This window comes from Hyla sarda, chromosome 10 (assembly GCF_029499605.1).
Source record: "Hyla sarda isolate aHylSar1 chromosome 10, aHylSar1.hap1, whole genome shotgun sequence".
NCBI lineage: Eukaryota > Metazoa > Chordata > Amphibia > Anura > Hylidae > Hyla > Hyla sarda.
This window is the reverse complement of record NC_079198.1, coordinates 96,836,390-96,848,889: the sequence shown is the minus strand read 5'-3', so window position 1 is coordinate 96,848,889 and position 12,500 is coordinate 96,836,390. Positions and strand designations below refer to the sequence as shown.

The window sequence follows — 12,500 nt, the reverse complement described above, 5'->3', positions numbered from 1 at the left end:
GGGTGTGGTGGCCATCATGCCCCCTCCCATAGACTTGCATTGAGGGGGTGTGGCCGTGACATCACGAGCGGGCATGACTGTGACATCACAAGCCTCCGCCCCGCATCGCCATTCATCCGGCACGTAGTGAAGTTATCTATGTACGCCGGATGTCTGGGGTGCTTCAGCCGAGATTGCGAGGGTCCCCAGCAGCTGGATCCTCGCGATCAGACATCTTGCCTTCTATCCTTTGGATCGGGGATAAGATGTCTAGGGGCGGAGTACCCCTTTAAATCATGGCTAGTGCATCCCAGAAAACAAGTGTCAACCACAGGAGCCTCCAGATCAGTGCTAGCCATGGTTCTCCTTTATCTTATCTGGGCCACTGTCATGAAGTCATCGGTGGTTGCCAGCAAAGACCAGCGTATGACCGTTTTGCCCGTATAGTAGTGAGTGTATACTTCTGCATGGGGCAAACACTGATCCCAGAGTCGTCAGTCTCTTCTACTGCTGATAGACCTGGGGAAGCCGAGCCCAGAAGTCTTCCAGGGATTCAGAGATAATCTATTCTCTATCCTGTACTGTTTCAATTGTATAGATTATAGAAGCTCTGTGCTGGTCGGCCCTTTTCTAATCCTCTGCTGTTTTGTATTCCGGGGTTGTGTTTGCTTTCAGACACCAAAGATTTGTTCTTCTTGTTAGTCTTTTAACATTTAGACAACAACCTGTCTGTCATCCTCGAGGGGAGAGCAGATTAACCAGTATTATACCTAGCAGACATGAGGTGTGTCGCACGATTAGACTCGCTGTTGTCTAGCACCCGAGGTCTGCAGGTATGGGACTTCCTCCACAGTCTTGCATCAGGCATGGATGTCCGTCACCACTTCATCTCTTGTGATGATTAGTTAATAGTTGCATTATCCCTTAGTAATGACAAATCTTTATTTAAATTTGATTCATCTTGCCATTGTGATGGTATGTAAACACTCTCACATCTTGGCAGCACTTACACCTCTTCTCATCTTGAGCCTTGCGGTTCATTGGGGGAGATTTATCAAAACCTGTGCAGAGGAAGAGTGGTGTAGTTGTCCATAGCAACCAATCAGATTGCTTCTTTCATTTTCCACAGGCCTCTTTAGAGGACTGTGGAAAATGAAAGAAGCAATCTGATTGGTTGCTATGGGCAACTGCACCACTCTTCCTCTGCACAGGTTTTGATAAATCTCCCCCCATGAGTGTAATTACATGACTATAGTAAAGACCGGCTAATCTCTTTCTATGACCATGATTAAAAATGCAAGTACCCTCCGAATTTCTACATTGCACAACCCCTCTCTATTGGAACATAGCCTTAGTACTCCCTACAATGCTTTGTTTATTCATTGCTCTTATGCTGGGGGCATTCAAACTGTGCCCATTTTGTGCTGAGAATAATTTTGGTAATAGATTTTGGGTTATTTCTCATACAATACACTTATATAGTATAGAAGTTATATGGCTCCTGAGTTGGCGCTTCCATCTGAACATCATGAGATTTCATATTAAAGCGTTATGTCCAAGCACAATGCCACCGAGCGGAAGTTTTTCGGGATTCGCCCTTTGTCTTGTTGCACCAATTCCTTGGCTAGAGGATGCTGTACGTCTGTATCTCCGGTTACATCACAGTTATTATTCCTCCACCTTCAGAAACTGATACAGAAGATCTCGGCTGCAGAAAATCAGGTTAGGAAACGGGTAGGCAGGATTCAATAAAACTTGAGCTGCAGATATAATCTCTTAATTTTATTTAATTTATTTTTTTCCTCCCTTTTTTTAAAGCTATGACTAGTGATTTGATCTGTAACCAGAAACTGGTTGACTGATCTTAGGAAATTGTGCCCCGGACCGCCCTCGAGCCGTTGTGTGAAGGCCTCAGGATTAGTGGTCCCTGTCAGCGATAGGCATGTAGGCCTGATCAGCACAGCCATCTGAAACCAAATACTGGGTCAGTCAAGTTCAGTCTTTTGAACTCTATCCCGCTGACCTTAGAGAAACATAGTATTGAAAGCTATATCCTGAACAGATACCTTGATAATATTTCTAAGTCTGTCCGTAGGTACAAAAAGTTTAACTCTTCTCCCAACCCCCCCCCCCCCCAAAGCAAGAAAAGTTGCAAAATTTTTGTTTCCAAAATTATTATTTTATACTATTTCTATCCATATATCAATACAATGTATTTGATTTCACAGGCTGTGGTTTGTGGTTTGCCTTGCAGCGCCGGGGTACTGGGTACAAATCTGTGTGTTCTCACCGTTTCTAAATGGGTTTTCTCCAGCTATACACAAACATACTGACTGATACATAGGCCTATAGAACTGGCCCTAGTGTGTGCCTGAGATAGGGGGCACGACTGATCACCATATTTGTATAGTGCTACAGGTTATGTTAGTGCTATAGAAGCAACAGACATACCTATTTCATGCCTGCAGATCAATAGGTGCTAAAATGGCTTATTTGGTTTGTAACAAGGTGTCATTTTATTTTTTATTTTTTTAGGATATTAGCAATGACGTGCAGAAGGACAATGTGGACCAACGATTCCTTAGCATCTTCCGCAAGGGCAAGAAGAAAACGATTGTTCGGAACATGGGGCAGATGATTCATTATTCCAAGGTCAAGTTTCGATTTCAGCACAGCCAGGTAACTATAGGTGTGTGTGTGTGTGTGTTTGTGCCTGTGTGTATATATATATGTATATATATATATATATATATATATATATATTATAATATAATAATTTTCTATACATTTTTTTTATGTAAAAATTTGTTGTGTAGATTTTGTTTTTATTTTTTTGAGCCCCCCCCAAAAGAAAACTCTTTAAAAAAATAAATAAAAAGGGAACCCCCTCCCTTAACGAGGAATTCCCAGAGTCAGTACATATAATTGTGCCAAACAGTATCTAGAAGCATGTACTGGTATCATTGTGCAATACTCTAGCCCAGTGTTTTCATGCCAGGGAAGCTCCAGCTGTTGCAAAACTACAACTCCCAGCATGCCCCGGACAGCCTTCGGCTGTCCGGGCATGCTGGGAATTGTAGCTTTGCAGCAGCTGAAGACACCCTGGTTGGGAAACACAGCTTTAGGCATGTGGGCCATTCTGTTAAAGGAGAACTCCAGTATATAAATTGTAATATAATTGTCCCCCATACTGCCGGCAGTAAAAAAAAAAAAAAAAAAAACCAGGTACATACTTTTCTTTGCTCCCCGGGGCCTCCGGTAACCGGCTCTGGTCTCCACCGCGATCCTCTTCCTGTTTGCCGGTGGTCGGCGAGTCATACTGCGCTCAGCCAATCACCGGCCACAGTGAAGTCCTGAGCGGCAGGGTGACTTTTTCAGCCCTGGCAGCAGGTGCCGGTGTAGTGAAGAATTTTGTGTCTTGAAGCGTTCTCACAATGCCGCTCAGCCTATCACCGGCCGAGTCGGGACTTCACTGCGGCCGGTGATTGGCTGAGCACAGTATGACTCGCCGACCACCGGCAACCAGGACGAGGATCATGGCGGAGACCGGAGCAGGTAATCGGGGAGCGGAGGAAGGTATGTACCTGTTTATTTTTTTTACTGCCGGCAGTATGGGGGACAATTTTTATATTCTGGAGTTCTCCTTTAATTAATTCTCACCCTGCCGCTCCATTTGCACACAGTAATATATCCTTTTTATACGTGTTCTCCATTTATAGATGTTGCAAAGCATGAGAAAGGCGAATGGAATGAGTTCCTATTTACATTAGTAGTATAAGATATTTTGTCTCCGTCGTATCTGTTGTGAAGCGTTTTGCATTCACCTGTGCTGCTGCTTGTGAGTCATTTCCGATTACTTACGTCTCTGTGTTGGACCTTGAACCCTGTTTGATAAGGTTGTGTTTTTTTGTTTTACGGTAAATGCTTTAACCCTTTTTGGCATCCGCACTAGATCCTAATCTTCCTTTGAAATTGCCAGAAATATAAGTTCTTACATATCGGGGTGAATACCAACATGGCTGCCTTTAAATTTCAATACCAGTATGGCTGCCCATAGGTTGTTGCACCGGCTTTGATGCCATCCACGGTCCATAGATCTGATGAAAAAGACCCCACTGACCATAGAGAGACATCTTTAAAAAAAAAAAATGTGTTTTTTTTTTTTTTTTAAGGAGACCGCCCCTTTATCCAGACCAGACTTTGCATAATGTATGGTGGATGAAAAATGCGTCCAAAAACTAGGCTTTTACTTGGAGAAGACTTCCCACCTAGAAATCTCCCCCTTTGTCTCCAAAATTGCGACAATGGCCCCGATTTACTAAGAGTGTTGTGTAGTGTTCTTTGTGGGTTTTAGTTCCCTACAATTTTTTTTCCACGGTATTTGCGGTTTCCCTACATTTTGCACTTTTTCCTACATTTTGCTTTATTTTACACATGCTCTGATCTGTTGGGTTTTCTCAGCTCAAATCCACATTTTCTGTGGAAACCTTAATAAATATGTTGTGTTTTTGTGAAAATGTCGGGACACGCCCCTTTTCCTCTGACCGCCCCTTTTTTTTTCTTTTTTTTTCTCAGTAAAATGGAGAGTTGGTCAGGTTTTTTTCAATTCTGGCGCAAAATCTGGCGCACAACCCGACAATTCATGTCTGGTTTATAATAGTAATTCAGGGCCAATATCTATATTGTCCCACATATAAAGGCCCACGTAGGCCTGGCTGTCCAATCTTGTATGATTTGAAGATTAATACAGAGATTTTTTTTCTCCCCTATTTTAGGATATAAGTGACTGTTATTTGGAACTTTTCCAGTCCCAACTGTACTTCCAGTCTCGAGGTCCCACTGGGTTGACATATCAGGTATGTACTCTGGCACGGTGCTCTTCATGAGATGTGGTGGTGCCACCCCTTTCAAAATAGGGCATGTGAAAAGGACTTTGAAACAGGTTAACGTAGTAGAAACGTGACTTCTTGTAGTTCCAGCCAGACAGACCTTGTCCAAATATCTCTTGACCTTTCACCCCTCAGGGTCACATCTATTATACATGTTTACACAATATACGTAGCCAACTTTTATCAGTGTTGTGAGAAACTTTGTGCCTCCTTTGATAGCTGTTTTGAGAGTATTTATATATTTTGAGTTAGTTGTTTGGGGTGTAAGATAATGGGGTGGTGTGCGCTTGACTGGACTATAGAGCATTCTACTTGGCTTCTTTATTTACATTAAGCGAAGAACAAAGAATGTGTTAGTCTCTCGAATTTTTTTCCAACCGGTTTTGTGCCTGGAAGGGTAGATCTCTAGAATGTCTAGTCTTGTATTGGGAAATGTACTTTTTATTATAAACAACACTAGTTTGTATGTATACATGGCTATGTACTCTGGTCTAAGGCCTCTTTCACACTATGAAATATCTCCGTTTAGGAACTTCCGTCACCAGTTCCGTCACTATATCGGTGAAACCCGGCCGTTACAAAACCCCTGACAGCCGTGACTAAATTGCATTGCAGCCTATGGGGTTTTGTAACTGCCCGTTTGCACCCGCATATGCCCGTAATTCATTACGGGCGTTATATAGTGACGGGACATCGTGGCGGAAAAATTACTGCATGCAGTAATTTTTCCGCCACGATGTCCCGTCACTATAGAACGCCCGTAATGAATAGATATTTCATAGTGTAAAAGAGGCCTAAGGCCAGGTGTACATATGTCCAGCAGTCCGGTGTGGTTGTGTAAGATCAGATAAAGATGCATGCATTGTCTTTCGCTTAAAGGGGTACTCCGGTGAAAACCTTTTTTCTTTTAAATCAACTGGTGGCAGAAAGTTAAACATATTTGTAAATTATTTCTATTAAAAAATCTTAATCCTTCCTGTACTTATTAGCTGCTGAATACTACAGAGGAAATTATTTTCTTTTTGGAATGCTGTCTGATGACATCACGACCACAGTTCTCTCTGCTGACGTTATTATAATAACACTTTATTTATTGTTGTCCTTAGTGGGATTTGAACCTAAGTCCCCAGCACTGCAAGGCAGCAGTGCTAACCACTGAGCCACCATGCTGCCCTTAGTATGCATCCGCTATGCATGGTTGCTAAAATGGACATAGATGTCAGCAGAGAGCACTGTGCTCGTGATGTCATCAGTGTTCCAAAAAGAAAGGAATTTCCTCTGTAGCATTCAGCAGCTAATAAGTACTGGAAGGATTAAGATTTTTTTAATAGAAGTAATTTACAAATATGTTTAACTTTCTGCCACCAGTTGATTTAAAAGAAAAAAGGTTTTCACCGGAGTACCCCTTTAAGTGCAACCTCAAAATGGGCAACAATCCATAGGTCCAACACCAAGCCCCATTTAGGCCTACGGGGTACCAGGTGCAATGGATGCAGCTTGATGCATCAAACGGTCCCATCTAGGGCAACTTTGGAATCATAGATATGTGAATCTGGCCTTGCACAGGTATCTCTATTGCCAGTGTTCTTATGTCTCCAAATCATTCTCTCTACTTAAAATGTGTTTTGTTCTATAAAGTTTTTTTCTTTGATTTTACATTTATTCATCTCTGCATTACAGGGATTAGTGCCACTGAAGGAGTTGAGTGTTTACAAGTTGGAACGTTCCAAGGTCCCACCTAAACCAGAGGAAGAGCATGCTTTCCGAATCACAGGTAAAAAAAATGTCTTACATTTTGCAAATCAATCATTTGTTGTGATTGTAATACAGTGGTCCCTCAAGTTACAATATTAATTGGTTCTGGGACGACCATTGTATGTTGAGACCATAACGCTATGGAAACCTGGTAATTGGTTCTAAAGGCACCAAAATGTCATCCAAAAATAGGAAAAAGTGAGGATTAAAGTAAAATAAGTAGATAACTAATATAGATATAGCAAGTCCTTACATATAAAAGTAAGAAAGATCTGCTGGGAGCTGTAAATCACTGTCTATGTCAGTGTTTCCCAAGCAGGGAGCCTCCAGCTGTTGCAAAACTACAAATCCCAGCATGCCCAGACAGCCTTTGGTAGCCCTCTATTAGGTGTATATAAGGTGCCTTGGATGTTTCAGACCTTGCAATGCCTGCTGTACTGTTCACACAGAGGCATATTCATAGTGTAGGGTCCTACCCAGAATGAGGTCACCTTACCGTGGTGGGACGGTCCATGCTATTTGGCGCCAAATTCGCAAGCTAAGTACCTCATAATTTCATAGTTTCATATTTTCATTTATTGCACTACAGCTGTATAGCTTTTCATGTTCTATCTATATACTCATGTTTTATCTATATACTCATGTTTATCTATATCTTTGTGCTAGCAGTGTGCTGCTGTATTCTCTTGTTGCTAGATAACTAATATAGATATAGCAAGTCCTTATATATAAAAGTAAGAAAGATCTGCTGGGAGCTGTAAATCACTGTCTATGTCAGTGTTTCCCAGCAGGGAGCCTCCAGCTGTTGCAAAACTACAACTCCTAGCATGCCCAGACAGCCTTTGGCTGTCCGGGCATGCTGGGAGTTGTAGTTTTGCAACAGCTGGGGGGCACCCTGCTTGGGAAGCACGGGTCTATGTAGAGGAGAGGAGCTTCTTCAGGGTCCTGTACAGTTCACGCAATGTCCTTAAAAGTAACATGGAGCCGCCCTCACCTGGTGTCCAAAGGAGCAGGAACCCTGGTAAAGGTAAAGAGTACAGAACATGTAATACCTCCCTGTACTATAGGGGGCGCTACCAGACACCAGTCAGTGCATACGCTTCAATAATACAGGAGTTTTACCAGTGAATGCCCATTCTGATTGGTCAGTTCATGGACACGTTTCACAGATCTGGACTGTCTGTAGCATTGTATGTTGAGTCTGGTTTCAACTTACAATGGTCCAGAAAAGATCATTGTATGTTGAAACTATTGTATGTTGAGGTCATTGTAAGTTGAGGGATCACTGTATTGTGTATAGATGAGTTTAAATATTCCTGTGTTTTTGGCCACATTATACATGTTTGGGGAGATTTATCGATGCGAGTGGGATAAGTTGTCACGTATGAGCAGCTATTGTCTGACATGTCATGACCCAGTCTCGATGGTCCACAGCTCTTGGGCATAGCCACTGATAAATATTTCCATTTTCTTTTAGGGCCTCTACTCAATCCATTAATAGTTTATTGTCCAACCCTGCAAGAGTTGCAGAAATGGCTTTACCACTTGGAGAAGCAGATCCAGCTCAATGGCGGAAACCCTGACACTTTGCCTATAACAGAGGTAAGATTTGTAAGGAGATATTTGGGGGGTTGACAGATCCATACTTTATTGCCATTTCATATCTAAAGCTGGTCATACACCTGCAATAGCTATCGTCTAAATGTTTGTTTTGCAAACCGCGCGTTCTCTTGATCCCTCCATATGTGTGCCAAGTATTCTGTGTTCTGGAGGAGGGGTAAGCTGCTGCCAGAAGCCTTTGGTGGTGGCTTCTCTTTCTAAAAGCAAAGGGATCTGTCAAATCAAATCGAACATGCCTAATCCTGCTCTCTTTCCACATGATATGTTGAGGGGGAGCTGGAGGGCCTCCATACACATTAGTCAGCTGATCATGCCAAAATTGGTTGGTCAACTTTCTTTTTTTTCTTTTTAAATCTGTACGGAGGCCTTAAAGGTCATTTACAGAGTTTTTGTGGCCAGTAGGAGATAAGTTATTGGCAGACAGCTTTGTACATGATCAATTTGTGTGAGAAATCTAGTGGTAAACCCCCCTTTTTGCCCAAAGCGACCAATCACAGCTTGGCTTTCGTTTTACCAGTGCCCATTAAGATATGAAAGCTGAGCTGTGATTGGTCACTATGGGAAAAAAACACTCATTTACAACTAGACCGTTTTTGAAACAAAAACAAAGACTGATCTGCTTTGCCCATAGCAAAATTAACATCTCCTGTAAGTGAAGTAGTGGGACACCCCCTCATATACCCACTGCCAGCGGATTTGAATTGCAAAGTAGCATCTCTATTGCGGTGGTGGTGCTCACTAGGGTAGAGGAATGAGTTTTTTGGCCGGCTAAACCCTCTTGCAGGAGAAGAAAGGCCGCTTTGCAGCCGACAAATATTTTATGGACTTGGACAGCTGATCCCACCTGTTTGGCCGTGCAGCTGTGGACCGTACAGAGGGGTCACACACGGCTCCCCCAGCTGTCATCTAATGGCAGCTTAATATCTGGACTTTCTCCACCATGGGGCCTGAATGGATAGTTTCCACATGTATTATCCTTGATGTGAAGTTGTATGCAGTTATATTTTACAAGTTTCTGTCTCAAGGGAAAGATGGTGAAATAAGAAACCTCATTTAATAGACAAATGACTTTTGGTTGGATACACATTGATGGCTAAAGTGCTTTTTACCCTCATGGACACTTGAGCCTTAAAGGGGTACTCCGCCTCTAGACATCTTATCCCCTATCCAAAGGATAGGGGATAAGATGTCTGATCGTGGGGGTCCTGCTTCTGGGGATCCCTGCGATCTTGGCTGCGGCACCCCAGACAAACGGTGCACGGAGCAAACTTTTCTCCGTGCCAGATGACTGGCTACGCGGGGCTACAATTGTTGCGACAAGTTCGTAAGCTCCTTAGTAGAGATGAGCGAACTTACAGTAAATTCGATTCGTCTCGAACTTCTCGGCTCGGCAGTTGATGGCTTTTCCTGCATAAATTAGTTCAGCCTTCAGGTGCTCCGGTGGGCTGGAAAAGGTGGATACAGTCCTAGGAGACTCTTTCCTAGGAATGTATCCACCTTTTCCAACCCACCGGAGCACCTGAAGGCTGAACTAATTTACGCAGGATAAGTCATCAACTGCCGAGCCGAGAAGTCCGTGACGAATCGAATTTACTGTAAATTCGCTCATCTCTTCTCCTTAGATGTGCTTGGATTGTGATCTGTGATTGACACGGTGGACGGCCATTATAGCATCAGGCGAGCGCTTTCTAAAGCTGTACCCATTTTTGCTAATCTTGGAAGCCGAATTTAGGCTCAGATCTTTTTGTCCTCTTTCACCTTCCCTGCTCCTTTTTTTTTCTTCATTTTGCACCTGTGGCTCCTGAAACTCTAGAATTAGCTGCTATGGGAACAGACAGTCCTGAACAGCAGCAACAGCTGTGAGGGAGGACAGGCTTACCCTGCTGCCAAGGGAATACCCTGGGTGTCAGCACAGCTGCAGGCACATTGGGTCACACACCCTGGCTTCTGGCCTCCGCTCCAGGGTCATCACGCCCAGCAGATAGCAACGGGTATTGTAAGGACAGAACAACATCTTATTTCTAGGGGCCTCGCCTCTGATCATGGTTATTGTTTTCTTTACCGATCGTATAAGACATTTTCTCTTGACAATAATAAATGCAAATCCATCGTGTTATGATCACACAGACTTTATAAGAAGATAAAATTCTAAGCATAAATTGTATGTTTATTTAGCATCAACCCAGAGTCGACTAGGGCTGCCGCAGCCATTACATTGACCCTTCTCATTCTTGTCGGTCTTGCTCTAACTTTGAACGTGAATGGGGTGCAAAGTTATTTTGGGGATTCTGCCCTTGTTTCTAACGCCTGTGGCAAGAAGGAGCCCTGTGCAAAGCACCTCGCGCAGACACCAACGGCCACGGGGGTCTCGGCACCCAGATCCCCGTACATCAAAATATGTCACTAGGACAGTTTTTTAAACTTTACGTATCCTTTACTGCAGTGTCTCCCAACCAGTGTGCCTACAACTCTTGCAAAACTACAACACTCAGCATTGCCCAGACAGCCTTCGGCTGTCTGGGCATGCTGAGAGTTGTAGTTTTGCAACAGCTGCAGGCACACTGGTTGGGAAACACTGGTCTAGAACACCTATTAGCACCTCTTTGCTGGACTAGGCACACTTTACAGTTCTTTTTGATGCACTGTGCCTAAACAATGTATCTTGGCTGCTGAGCACTACAATTTGGATGCGTTTGAAGCAGAAATTCTACTGCAACAGCCATAGTAAAGCTAGGTTCACACTGGGGATTTTCTGGGCCGAATTTCTGCTGGAGATCGAGTTGGCGGCACTAGGACCGCGCGGACTACATTGCCGTCCCCATAGACTGCAATGCATTTCTGAGCAGATCTCTCAGAAGATCCACCCAGAAATGCATTGCAGTCTATGGAGGCGGCAATGCAGTTTGCGCGGTCCTAGTGCCGTCGGCTCAATCTCTAGCAGAAATTCTGCCCAGAAATTCTGCGGTGTGAATTCAGCCTAAATCTGGGTGGATGATTCTACAGCCTCGCCACAGCATGTAAGAAACCATTGGTTTATAGGTTATATGGAATGCTAGTTAACCTTCTAGTGCGTTTTTAATAATAGTGCCTTCTAATGTGCTTTATAACATAGTACCATGTATCGCCAGTCTTGGTCTGGCCTACTTTTTATGGCAATTTGTTGTGCGTATATTCTCAATAGTTTGCACGTGTCTCACCTTTTATGGTAAATTGTTCACGGAGCACAATTCCAAACTTTTGAACTATCCTATCACTAATGGATAATAAATACGGTAATACATTTTAATATAATATTTTTAATATTAAAAATACTAATACTAAAAATAACAATAATAAATTATTATTAATAAAATATACTAATTACTATAATTTTTTTAATATTATTATTACTAATTACTATTATTTGATTATATTATTATAAAAAATTGTACCGTAATTAGTATCTTTTTATCAATAATAATTTATTTGCAGTAGAATTATTTATTAAAAATGTATTAAAATGTGTTGTTGTTGTTGTTGTTGTTTATTATTAATAAAAAAAATAGTAATTAGTATCTTTAAATAATTTATTGTTTGTAGTATTTATTAAAAATAATCTATTAAAATGTATTATTTAGTATTCTTTTTATTAGTGATCAAATATTTTCATTATAGACAAAAAAATAAGGTATAATAATATTGACAAAAAAAGTATAATAATAATTAAAATAAAACAATTGGCAAAAATAAGTATAATAATAATTAATAAAAATTAAATAAATAAATATGAACAGTTTTAGTATTATTACTTGGCCAATTTAAAGGCATTGTCCAGTTAAACCTTTTTAATAAAAGAAAATCTTTTCAGGATCCTCCTCTTTTGGTAAAAGTGGAGAGTGGTTACAAATGGGACCTTACTCTGGAGGACCTGACCTGTTCTGCATCACCCATTTGTTTGAAAGGATTTTGTGTAATGCTTAATTTCCCCTGTGGTGGCGCTGCAGAGAAATGGAACACTTCTGCAAAGTTACCCTAGAGACAGCCGCTGGTTTGTTTAGGGTCCCAGCAGAGAGGCATTTTGTGGTGAACGAATTGTCAAGGGACCCTTCTAAAAGTAGAGAGAGTCTCAAGCTGATCTCCTTTAAGCAGCATAGCCTTTCTATAATGCACATAGTCCAATGATGTAGTAAATGCTATTAAGAATGCAGAACATTAGGTCTCTATGGATACATAAGAGATGAGTTTTCATCACCTGATTGTACATGGTGCCTCATGCTA

General features: G+C 41.9%; 1 protein-coding gene across 1 annotated transcript in view; it reads left to right on the top strand.

Moving 5' to 3' along the window:
* Positions 1 to 2,522: 2,522 nt before the first annotated feature.
* PLEKHN1 (pleckstrin homology domain containing N1) overlaps positions 2,523 to 12,500 on the top strand; it is a gene marked incomplete at its 5' end in the record, with an annotated part of 27,326 nt that continues 17,348 nt past the window's right edge. The window contains 4 exon segments of the mRNA XM_056542353.1: positions 2,523 to 2,658; positions 4,755 to 4,835; positions 6,549 to 6,642; positions 8,101 to 8,225. Of these exon segments, the coding sequence (XP_056398328.1) occupies positions 2,523 to 2,658; positions 4,755 to 4,835; positions 6,549 to 6,642; positions 8,101 to 8,225 (436 nt within the window).